The sequence below is a fragment of the Stegodyphus dumicola genome, chromosome 10, assembly GCF_044657685.1.
Source record: "Stegodyphus dumicola isolate Sdum_Otavi_A_Nest chromosome 10, ASM4465768v1".
NCBI classification, from domain to species: Eukaryota; Metazoa; Arthropoda; class Arachnida; order Araneae; family Eresidae; genus Stegodyphus; species Stegodyphus dumicola.
In genome coordinates this window covers 170341855-170354702 of record NC_140777.1, presented here as the reverse complement: position 1 = coordinate 170354702, position 12848 = coordinate 170341855, and the positions used below count along the sequence as shown (strand labels likewise).

The following is a 12848-nucleotide window of genomic DNA, read 5'->3' as shown; positions in this document are numbered from 1 at the left end:
CAACTTCTAAATTAGCACACATATATCTAATTGTTTTTATACAAATACTAGTTAATGTGACTTCTTTGTGTTAAATGATTATTTTCAGATGATGAAGAAGAAAAACATCTTGTCAGTGCTCATACTGTGAATGGACATAAATTTATGGTTACTCGAGGTGACTATAGCAAATTGTTAGAATTTGTCAACAAGTATTTGTTGTTAGCTAAGGTATTTATATGATTAATCCTTCTAGTAGAATTTTTACATGTCCTTGTTTTTCAAATTTTACTATTCCTTACTGAAATAACTATCTTACCATATTGCACAACTGTCTGATATTAAATACTGTTGTTTAATTACGTTTCCAAGAATATAGATCATTCTCAGTGGTGATTGCTGTGAGAGGTTTCAGGATGTATCATTTGTCGCTACATATTTCAAAACTGTCATTATTATTTATTTTTTGATTTAAAATGTAGCAAATATAGATTTGTAACTGCTGCATGCAAAAAGTGAGGTAATGACTGTTTTCTTATTAAAAGAGTACATTTTGAGCTATTTTTTAAATCCAAATGATATTTGACTAAATAGAGTCAAACCCTGCTAAGACAAACCTGGCTTGTAATGAACCCCTGGATATAACAAACAAATCTTGTGGTCTTATCCAGTTTCTTGTACACTTAATGTTGTTTTGCATTCTTATGAAACTGTATAGATGTCATCAAACAAATCTTTTTTACTATTTTTAATATTTTTCTAGAGCTTCTGCAAACTTAAAAAAAAAATTAATAACCACCATTAAAATTATCAATGTTATTAGAATTGATACTCCATATGTAAATGAAAGCACCAGTGCTTTATTTTTTTCTTATCTTCACCCCTTCATTTTTCTTTGTTCTAAATCAGGAATTCTCAGCCAGAATGGGAAGGAATGCAGTCAACCTTTTTCAGTTTTGGTTTATGAATATAAAAATATCTTTTTATTCAAATTTTTGCATTTATCAATTTTTTATACTTTTTCTTGTGTAATTTACAAAACACATTTTAAAAAGTGTAAATTTAAATAAATGTATATATATTTTTTGAGTTTTAGAAAGGAAGGGGGGAATGTTCATCTGGCAATGGTGAAAGGGGTGCATGGGGCAAAAATGGTTGAGAACCACTGTTCTGAACAAAGGCAAGTGTGGCACCCAAATCTAGAACGTGGATACAATAAGAATACCTTAGGACATCTTATGGCATACATCACAGCTGAACCAAAAAGTGTGAAAGGGTTATTTTACTCCATTCACTTCTATGATTGAGCTGAGAGATGGAATTCTATTCAAGGCTGCAATGATGGAAATTTTTTGTGTTTTGGGAAAGACGAAGTAGTGAAACTTAAGTGTTTGCAGCTGTTTCTACTTTTTGGGAATGAACAGTTTTCATCCTTTTCAGTTTGTGTTACTCGAGTGTAAATCAGGAGTTTTACATTCCTTAGGCCTTTTCTAAGACGTAAGATATTATTTATAAAGGTTTTTAAAGCTTTGGGTTGCAACCAAACATACCTTGAGAGAAATGATTGCGTTTTTATTGAATGTCAGAGGCAACACGCAACAAAATTATCTTCCTTTTCATATTTACCAGAAGAGTAAAACCCTCACGATTTCTTTAACCAATGTATGTTCTCACAAGTTCTTTGTTCTATCTGCACTCTTTTATATTTCAAAAATTCACCCACAGAGCGCTATATGTCTAAAACGTTTGCATTGAAAATAAGGTGAATGCTATTCGAAAAACACAAAATGGATCAGCCAAATTGATCTGCCCGCAGTGCAGTTTATTGTAACCTACAGTTGGTACCACATGAAAAAATGAAAACTATAGCACTTGTCCATAGAAAAAATTTGGGTATAAGGAAAAAGTTGACAAAGGTGAAGCATAAGGATGTTGAAGAAGCATTGCTGAGTTGGTTTGCCATTCAAAGAAGCCATAACCTGCAAATTATTCAGACAAATACTTCGGCCAGTGAGTTTGCAGTTAATTTGTAGTGACTGGAAAAGGAAAGGGGGAAAAGAAGAAAGAAAAAAATTAATAACTGCATATGTAATAACAATTTAATTTTTTTTTTTTGTTGTTGTTGTTGTTGTTGTGTGTGTGTGTGTGTATGTGGTGCATGTGACTATAGAGTCTTCGTGTTTTTTTTTAAGAGCGTTCACAGTAGACCCTACGTCAAAGACTTCGCTGCGAATTCTCACTATGAAAAACAGATACTGCAAAAAAAAGTTTAAATAATCATTTTATTCAAACTAAACAAAGGTTGCTCTCACTCAGCAGTCACAATTACCACCACATTTGGCTGAGTAACTCAAACAGAAAATAAAAATTAAAATCCCATTAAATTAAGATGCTTAAATGACTGGCTCTTTATTTATCTATCAGCTGCACACAGCTAAGCTGACCTAGAATATCAATATAATCTGAAGAGGGTGGCTAACACTAACTATAGAGCTATTTCCAAACATGCAGCATAAACTCAGAACTAACTCTGCTACTACTCTCAAACTCTTGAAACCACAGCTTAAATACTGCTATCAGGAGAGAAAGAGAAATCAAACTAAAAATAATTTTTTAGAATAAAATAAGGTCTTTACGTGACAAGATTAATAATTTTTCTCCCTTTATTCATCATGTAATTTTTTATATTTTTGTAAGATAATTTGTTTGTTTTTATATAGTCAGATACAGAGAATCAGACTTCCAGTTCAATTATTGGGGGGGGGGGGGTCAACTGTATAACATACAGTTGTTATTCTTTATTATTCAAAATTATAAATTTAGCAAAGAAATAATATTAGGTGCTGAAGATATGATTTATTTCTGTACTTTCTGTACTGAGGGTATTTACATAAGTGACTTAATACACGATTGATTTGGCTAAATGAACATTTTCTAAGTGATACTGCAAGACAATAGTTTTCTTAAGGTACAATTAAAAGCAGACCATTTCATTAGTCATTATATGTGTGTAAGCATAAATCCTTTTATACTGATAAACTAACCATTTTCTATTTTCACTTTTTTAAAATATTTTATCGCTGTTTGATTTAGTAACATAAAAATAGATAAAGAGTTGTAAAGTTGTAGATTTTTATAATTAATATATTATAGCATTCTTTTTTTTTTTTTTTTGTTCTGTGATGTAAAAACAGCCCACTTAATGTACTGAGATATAACCTTTTATCATAACCATAGTAGGATGTTTTACTGTTGCTGTGGTACAGTATAGTTTATATCTTTCATTGTGATTGCGTCATACAAATATATTCTTTTATTGGGTGTCGAAGAAAATATTATTTCATCACTGTAGGTAACTTTATGCTGTTACATTGTCCTAATTGTACATGATCACTTATCCAAGGTAGCTGTTTGAACTTTTTGTTTTTTATTAACAAAAGATTTCTTAACAAGCGTATGAGCTCTCAACACATTTTCACTCTGTCTCTGATTTATAGTCTATATGGAAGCATCAATGAATAGTTTATTTGTCATTAATGCATCAGTTTTTCACAACTATCAGAATGATCTTTTAAAGAGAAAGAAATCAGATTTTAGTCATTTTGTATGCACATTTCCATGGCCTTCAAGTTTTCCTCCAAGCTTCCACATTTCTATTTAGATTGAAATTACTAATGCATGTGCTAACTATTGTATGATGAAGGCTAGATTTCATAGCAGTTTGACTGCAAGAGAATCCTTCATTATGCGGTGCAGCAATTTTAGCATGCATAATTATTTTGTTTCCAAATGACATTTTTAACTTAACGTAAAAGGAATTCAAAAATACAACCAAGAATTCTTAACATTAGAAACTTTAAAAGCAAGCAATAATCATTGTTTTGGAAGAATTTGAATATCAAAAAAGAGGGGGAAGAAACGCAAAGCTGATCCTCAGAAGAAAGCCCATCTTGAAGGTGCTGCTCACGTCAACATAAAAGGTAAACATGTTATGGCCAAAGTTACAGGGCCAGATTGATCTTGTAAGTATCTCTGCATGAAAAATTCTTTTGATGATGAAGAAAGTATCATCATTAGTAGATTGTTGTATGCAGGACACTCGAAAAATGAAAAAGACATTTCTAATCGAGTTAATAGAGAGTAAACTTTGGAAAAGATGACGATCAAGATCTGAAGAGAACACGAAACCAAGAGGGAGTAATTTTTCTTATTTTGCAATGAAAGGGTGTGACTGCATTCCTGTTTGCAAACAAGCATTTATGAGCTTATATACTGTTTCGCATATCCAGGTTCAATATTTGATGACCATCCTTTTATTGGGCAAATCTCCAATCTTTGCCTGTAGAAAACACAACAATGGACCTCATGTTATTAAAGACAAGTATCTAGTCAAAATCAAAGAACACACCGAGTCACTTCCAATGAAAACTTCACACTACTCATCTAAAACCATGAAATATTCACATAGTGGTTTGAATGTTAAGTCAATGCATGCATCCTGATTTGAAAAATAGTATTAAATATGAGTATTATTTGAAGTAATTTAATGAAAATTATGATCTAAAATTTGGAAGGCCTCATGTGGATGTTTGTTTGGATTGTGAGCATTTAGGAGCAAGAAGGGGATAAGAATTTAAATGCTGGTGCAAAAAGTGTCGTTATAGCTCAGAGTTATGTTCATAAACGACATGTTAATAAATTTTATAACAAACTGGAGACGTTGCAAAACTTTGTGAAGAAAAACTGCATGAGTCAGCTCTATGCTTTAACTTCATGCAGAAGTTACCTTTGCCTGAACTTCCTGTTCAAGATGTCTTTTACTATAGACAACTGTAGGTCAGTGTTTTTGAAATCCATAACACTAAGGAAATTTCAGGACACTGTTATGTATATCATGAAGGACAAGTTCACAAAGGCTCTAATCAGGTGTGTACCTTCCTTAATGACTATATTAAATTGAAAATACCTGTTTTCAGACACGTGCCCAGGGCAGAACCAAAATCACACATTTGTGAGATTTTCAGCAGCTTTGCAGGTGAGCAAACGGTTAAACATTGTATATCATTATTTTCCTGTTCGAGGGTATTCCTACCTGTCTTGTGACAAGGATTTTGAAATGATGAAAAAGAACATAAGGAAACATGATACCTTAGGAATTTGAAGGCATGATCACTACTTTTAGAAAAAAACAAGCCTTTTACACTGAAAACAATAACGTATGAAGACATAGTAAACTTTAAGAATTGGTGGCCTACTGTGTACAAGAAAATAAATCAATACTAAGACATAAATAAGGAGAATAAGGAAATATTTACTATATCCGAGTACAGAATGTTTGTTTACAACAATGCCATTCAAGTTATGTTAAAATATACGATTTCATCAAAGGGTTTAAGACTAGAACATTCAAGATGGTCAAAAACAAAGGAACTAAACTTTACTGGTAAACCAAGCCTACACAGAACCTGTTGCAATAAACAAAAAAAAAAAAAAAAAAAAAAACTCGAGGTATCGTCAAGTTGATAAAATATGTGCCTAATGAAGCATTAGCATTCTATAATGGAATACCTACTTGGAAAACTACCGTGAAATATGAAGACTAATTTTTTAATATTTTGTGTTTATTGAATTTTTTAAGTTTTTCACATGTTTGAGTGGCCTAGTATTGATTTACTTACTAAATAATTTGTATATAACTTTGTTTAATATCAAGGATGTTTAACATATTTTCATAAATATTGTTTCTATATTGTAGTCTTATTGTTAACAGTGAAAAGTTGATACATGTCCATCAATAATTAATATTTTATGTAAAAATTTTTTAAAATGTGAAAAAATAATTATACAAATAAAGACATTCTTATGGGTCAGGCTGACAATTTAAAAAAGATTCCCTTATCATAATGTAAACTGTATTTGTTGTATTTGAAAACAAAAGTGTTTCTGCAAATATCTCAGAATGAGTTTCTTGGACTAGTACTGTCTCTTCACTCACCAATTCAATTATTATGCTGAAGTATAATGTCTGTTAGTAAATTGAATCTGAATAAAATGTAACATGCATTCATTTAACTAGTGCTATGAACATACCTAATCAAGCTTTTATAATTTTTTTAGTAGTTTGAGATGAAAATGATGATTAAATAACATTTTGTATAGTAAAATTAACGTGGATAACAAGAAAATGGCAGCAATTTGTACAATAGTATTCCTACAGTAACCAAAGAGCTGTAACTGCTAATATCATTCTTTCTTTATCAAAATATCATGCTATTTGTGCAGTTTGCAAAATGCATATAAATTAAGATTACTATCTGAATGTGTGCTGATGTACATATTCCTGTGATAATGTTTATAACATGAACAACAGATGGTATAATTAAGATACAATAACATGCCAAACAATTTAGAAGTCAAACAACAAAAATCAGCGTTATATTTTCAAATTTTCATGGGACTAGTTTCGATGGTTTTACCGCACCATCATCCTCAGCTGCAAAAGCGCAATTTGAAAATATAACGCAGATTTTTGTTGTTCGACTTTTAAATTAACAGATGGTATGTTTAATTTCCTTCTTTAATTTTGATTAGCACTAATTTATAGAAAGAATATCAATTACATATATAAAAAAATATGTATAATTAGCGTCACTAAAAATTTCAGTTTAAAAGCAAGTTTTGAAACTGTATGTGTAAATGAATGAAAGACAAATTAAAAAAACTTTTTATATATGAAATATACATATTTATATTTGAGAGAATAGGAAATTACTGTGTCAAATAAATAGCTGATGAAAAATGTTGAGAGAATTGTCATTAGAACATAGAGGTGCCTTTTGCAGGCTAAAAAGCAATTAAAAAATTTGTAAATATAAATATTTAATCCTTTAAAATTTATTTGCAGGAATATGCTGCAAATGAAAATGAAGTGAAAATGTTAGAAAAATACGTACAAAGTTTTCGAACAGGTTCACTTGATGCTCATAAAGATGGCTCTCGTTTCTGGATCAAGGATAAGGGCCCAGTAGTTGAAAGGTAGAGTTCAGAATTTCGTAAGATGTATGAAATATTAATATATTTTAATCAAATTTTCGTAAAACTTTTTTTTTTTTTTTTCTTTTCTATACCCTTTAAGACTTTTGCATACCCCATAAAACTTTGCAATAGGTCTTTCAGAATTTATGACATTCCTCACCCACCTCCAGTATTCCCACAAACTATCTTACTATTATGTTATTTTAATACTAATTTGACATTAATCTTACACATTTGTAAACTTATGTCCGTAATTTTACATTAAAAGTTTTTAATTTTATTCTGTAAAACAAAATCTAAATAAAATTTATAAAAACATAATCTTGGTTGTTCCAAAATTCTTATGTTTTGTACTTGGCAGTAGTATGAATTTCATGTAATAGAGGGACGTATTTCTTAATGGATTCATAATATTCTTTACAAAGCATTTCGTTATGTTTTAAAAATTAGCATGCTTTTGGACACATTTTAAAATTAACTTGCATAGTAGATAAATCAGTTCAGCACTTTTCATATGCCCATGTTTTATTAATTAATAAAAAAACATGTTTGCATATTTGTCTCTCTGAAAGGAAACTCAAAATTGACAAAATTAAATTTTTTTTTTTAAACTGGAATATTTAATTTAGAGAAAGTTAAAAAAAATATCCTTCTTTCCTTGTATCAATTGAATATGGTTCAAGATTCTATTCACTGAATATATTATTAGAATAAATATACTTATTCACACAGCACACTTCATCAAATATCTTATTGCCTTTATTTTAATATAATTTGAAACAATATGTATATTATTTTTCAATTTGCTTTAAGCTACTGGGAAAAACAAAAGATTAAGCATTTTACTGTATTTTTGAAGTTGAAGTAATTATTGATTATGAGTTACTTTTATGTCATTTTTATCATAGTTATTAACTTTACATATTTACATTATATGTTGTTAATAATTTAATTTTCAGTCTTAATAATTTTTAAATATAATACTTTTTAAAATAAATATTTTCGTTTCATTTTGTATGAAAATCATGTAGTTGCTTGAAAACAGTATTGCTCTGAGAAAACCTGCACAAATTGTTCTGTGATTAATATGAATGTTCAAATTATTTCTGAAATTTAGTAGTGTTAAATGATTTAATGCTTTTCGATAATAAATAACTCAACTATCAACTTTCAGTTTTAAATATGTCTTAAGTGAAATTTAATGGTATGTTATTGAACTAAACTGCATACTGTATGTATCTGGCATATTAGAAGAATATTGAATAAAGAACTGCTTATATTTAAGTTGTATATTTCATTAAAATGCATTAATTTAATATTGAATTGTTAATTATCTGCATAACTGCCAACCTGGAGATTCCTGATTTTTCATCACATCTTGCAGTAGACCAGCTTTTAATTTTTAGCCTGGATTGAGGAAAATGTTTCCTAGCAATAAATTAAATTTACTGAATTAATGAAACTTAAAATTAGGCAAATTCCATTCCTACATCTCTAGTGGTTTTCAGGATAACTTTTCTTATTAAACTTAATTTTATCGAAGTTGTATTGGCTTATTAATCTTTTTATTAAATTTCATTTGATATTTGTATATTTTGATATGAATATTTGTGGAATGTTTAATCAGTTAATATTTGTAGTTAATTTTAATTTACTTTAGTGTATGATGTATTACTAAGTTCATCCACACAGTAATTATGTCTACATTAGTTATCAGTTTGATTTTTATCATATTTAAAAGTATTTCGATAATTAAAAGCTTATACTCAGGATTTTCTCGGTTAAAAAGTATAAGAAAATTTTAAAAATTAATTTAGCCAAAAAATACAAAATTTAGAATGGTTAATTAAATACAAATAAATTTTACATCGGAATTATATTATAAATAGTTCAGAAACCTGAAACATTCATTACAAAGTGAATTAAAGTCAGTCTGAAGTTCCTTTGAAATGGTATCACATTACAGCATGAATGTGATTTCTTAACTTTTGATTTCACTCAGTTTTCTTGCAAAAATTTATCTGTTTTTAAGATTTCAAGGTTGGTAGCTGTGTATCTGTATATTGTAGAATTAGATGTTCAAACTATGGATGTGTTATCTGTTAACTGAGACATCCTTGTGAGATGTGATTAACATTATAAATTTATTTTGAAGTTAAGATTTTTATTTTAGAATTTTTGTTATTGTACTTTATTTATGTATTCAATTTTATATTATTTTAGTTACATTGGTTTCATTGAAACGTACAGAGATCCAGCTGGAATGAGAGCAGAATTTGAAGGTATATTTTTGTATCATTTTGTAAATTTTGCTGTTAAAACTTATGACATATGATTAAAAATGCGTAAAAGTTTTCAGCTATTATATATATATTTTTTCTTTTAAGGTTTTGTTGCAATAGTTAATAAATCTATGAGTGCCAAATTTGCTGATCTTGTAAATATGGCAGAAGATTTACTTCCACTTTTACCATGGCCAAAAGCATATGAAAAAGCTGAGTTTCTGAGGCCAGACTTTACATCTTTAGATGTGCTTACATTTGCTGGAAGTGGTATTCCATCTGGAATCTGCATACCTAACTGTAAGTTAATTTTCAATTTAACTTACCTGTTTAAAATTTCTGCATTCTAATTACCACAGGCATATGGTGATAAGTGGAGATTAAGATCACAGGATCTGTGCAGAAGCTATTTAGCTATTGCTACTACCAAGAAAAAATAATTTCATTTTTTTTACAAGTCATAAATTTGAAATCCCAGAGTCATAACTTGAATTTTTTAAATCAGATTTTCATTCTATTTGTAATATAAAATGCTGTTTTTGAAATTTTATTTTACAGAATAGAAACTAATGCAAATTATAATTTTAGGTGCCTAGATTCAGTGGCTGATTGGCTATATCTGTAAAATATGGGTAATTCATTGCAGATTAATTCTCTGTGGCTAAATAAAAGTATGCATAGGTTTTTTTTTAGATCATCCCATGTGCAATGTAACTAATTACCAAGAGAAATTTCTCTGTGGAGACATTCCTTGATTAATTTTTCCTTACTTTAATAAATTCCTTCTAATCTAATCTTTAATAAACTAAAATAGCAAACATGAGTCTCTTCTCAATTTTAATTACTCACATGAGCAATTTTCTCTAATTTTAATATTTACAATATCCTTAATATTTTCAATATCCATATGAAGATTCAGAATCATTCTGAATGTGTTAGTAAAACAACAAACACATTCATAAATAAGTTTTAAAAAAATACATATAACTTTAAAAATCTGATTTCTTATATATTATTTTTTAATTCTGAGTTAGAAAAGATTATGTATATTTCAGTTGTTCTTTAAATGATTTAAAATAAAACTGTGTAAGTAAACTATACATAATAAACTACAATTTATGAATTCATAATTTTAGAATATAAACACTATATTCCTGGAGTGGGAAAATTGTGGAAAGTTTTAGTATTATCAGTAGACCATAATTGTCATTTAAAAAAAAAAAAAAAAAAAAAAAAAAGTTATTTGGTAATGGTACAGGTATTAAGTTGTGAAATGTTTAAAAATCTGTACAATATTTCCACCACTTACTATGCATTGGTTTACGTCAGCTGTACCAAACAGTAAAAATCTAATTATAGTGCAATTTAAGTATGCTGAAAGAATTTTATGAGAATAAGGAACTGAAACTCAACATTTAAGGATCTTTGGTTATTTGAAATGCAAAATTGTTTTGAAGAAACTCAAGAAGCTGATCATATCTTTGTGTGTGTGGGGGGGGGGAGCTGTAATGTTTTACAAATTTTTGTGAAAGTTTAAATGTTATTAAAACTAGTATGAACCTATTGGAAGCCATCGATATGGATGAGCAGCAGCAACCAGGAAAGGAACCTTAGGGAAAGATGAGGTCTGTGTCAGTGTATGCTGTAGTATAGGATATTTTTCTAGTTGTCAATGAATCGCTCATCATAAAAAGGTCGTTTCATTATTATGTTATGACTGTGAATATTAAACTTTAAATCACCCACAGTTGTCATAAATTTCAGTTCTGTTCATATCAAAATTTTCATCTACTCATGAAAATGGTCTTTATTTTTTATTAAAAATTAAGTATCCAGTGCAACCCTACTTATTTTACCACTAGAAAGCCCGGCGGTCATACGAAACGACCGGTGTTCTAGATATTATAAATTGTAATTAAAATGATTTGTGGAAAGGTGTTTGTTAATTTAAACTGAATTACCCAGGGCAGGCGGCGAGGACGCCCCTTTGCTTACTGCTCCACAGGCTTTTCCCTGCTACTTGCTTAATTGCTTAAAGTAGATTATAATGAAGGAAACCACTGGCGATACATTTTTTAAGAACCATCGCCAGCTCAATCAATAAAGGTAATTTAAAATAATGAAATGTTAATTCACATGTCAAAGATCTCTTTGTACACAACATTTCTTGCGTAGATCTTTCCATCCTTTTTAAGCTCGCCTTGCTGAGGACCATCAATTATTTTTAATTTTACATGCGTTCTTTCACGAACTCTTAAACAGGCAACATAAAGTTGACTGTGTCCAAATGCAGGCTCAGGTAAAAAGATGCCAACACGCTTAAGCACTTGGCCCTGAGACATATTGATAGTCATAGCAAAGGCAAGTTTTACAGGAAATTGTCTACATCTCAATTGAAACGGCAACCCTGTGCCATGGCAACTTCACCTCCATTGGCTAGTACAGTTACGCAAGCAACCAATAAACTATAGGCGACAAACAGACACTTAAGCCGCATATATATATATGGGGTGAAGTAACATTATCTTCTCTGAAATGGCTGGCTCCCGAGCTTAACGAAGCACACCGTTGGATTCCGCAGGTCCGTGGCACGCCATTTTGACCATTCGCATCTTCTTGGGACTTTAATTAGCCGAGATATTAATTAAAAACTAATTTTTCCCTACATTTTCCACTTTCTTTCTTGGATTTGGCTACATGCCAAATTCTTTTTTCTTGAATATCTACGGAACGACGCCGAGTTAAAATTCAAGACGCGTATCCTCGGATTCCAAAAAATTCTCCGATCCCATCGATATCGTTCTCATCTTCGTACAACTTTAATCGGCCGAGATATTAATTAAAAACTGCCGAAACGTTTATTTCCACGCTCATTTTTCGGAGTGGCAACAATAAACTATCAGCGACACACACTTTAGCTGCTTATATATATAAAGATTTTGTCTCTAGAAATATTTTATTTTGACTTTGTATCATTTGTCTAGGAATGATTTCCTGCTTAATACTTGAATATTTTTGCATTAAATAATATAGACAATAAGTTCTAAAGTACGTTGACATACATAATATAAAGCATTTTGACCTGCATTTCTGTACTTGAGATACAGATTAATTATGAAATTTAAAAAAGGGTTGTGATTAGTAGCAGATAATGATGGAATCATAAATGCTAACTTTAAAAATTCTTAAATAATTTAAGAAAAAATGAAGCTCATTTAAATCTTTTTCTGAGACATTTAAAATGCCAATGAAAAGGAATTGTCATGTTATACTATAAGAAATGTAGGTCTTATACAGAGCATTAAACATCATACAGAAAAATAAAATAAGAAAGAGTCACTCATTACATTAATTAAAATTTATTATGTTTGCCAAGATTTAAAAAAAAAGGGGGGCATTAGAAGACATGCACACTTATTAGCTGTTGCTTATAAGAAAGGGAAACTACATTGTTGTGTTCAGAAGTAAAAGGTAATTTTAAAAAAGTGTGCTAATTATACAAAGACATTAAAATTCCGCTGAACATAATTATTTCATTTACAACTGAAAATC

The 12848-nt window shown here is 29.6% G+C and overlaps 1 protein-coding gene across 4 annotated transcripts in view; it reads left to right on the top strand.

Annotated features, from left to right (window-relative positions):
• The window catches only part of DppIII (dipeptidyl peptidase 3), a 53531-nt gene that overhangs the window by 25445 nt on the left and 15238 nt on the right, over positions 1-12848 (top strand). For all 4 annotated transcript variants that reach the window (XM_035372217.2, XM_035372216.2, XM_035372218.2 and 1 more), the window contains 4 exons: positions 89-210; positions 6884-7014; positions 9238-9296; positions 9402-9596. In XM_035372217.2, the coding sequence (XP_035228108.1) occupies positions 89-210; positions 6884-7014; positions 9238-9296; positions 9402-9596 (507 nt within the window). The remainder of the gene's footprint in view (positions 1-88; positions 211-6883; positions 7015-9237; positions 9297-9401; positions 9597-12848) is intronic.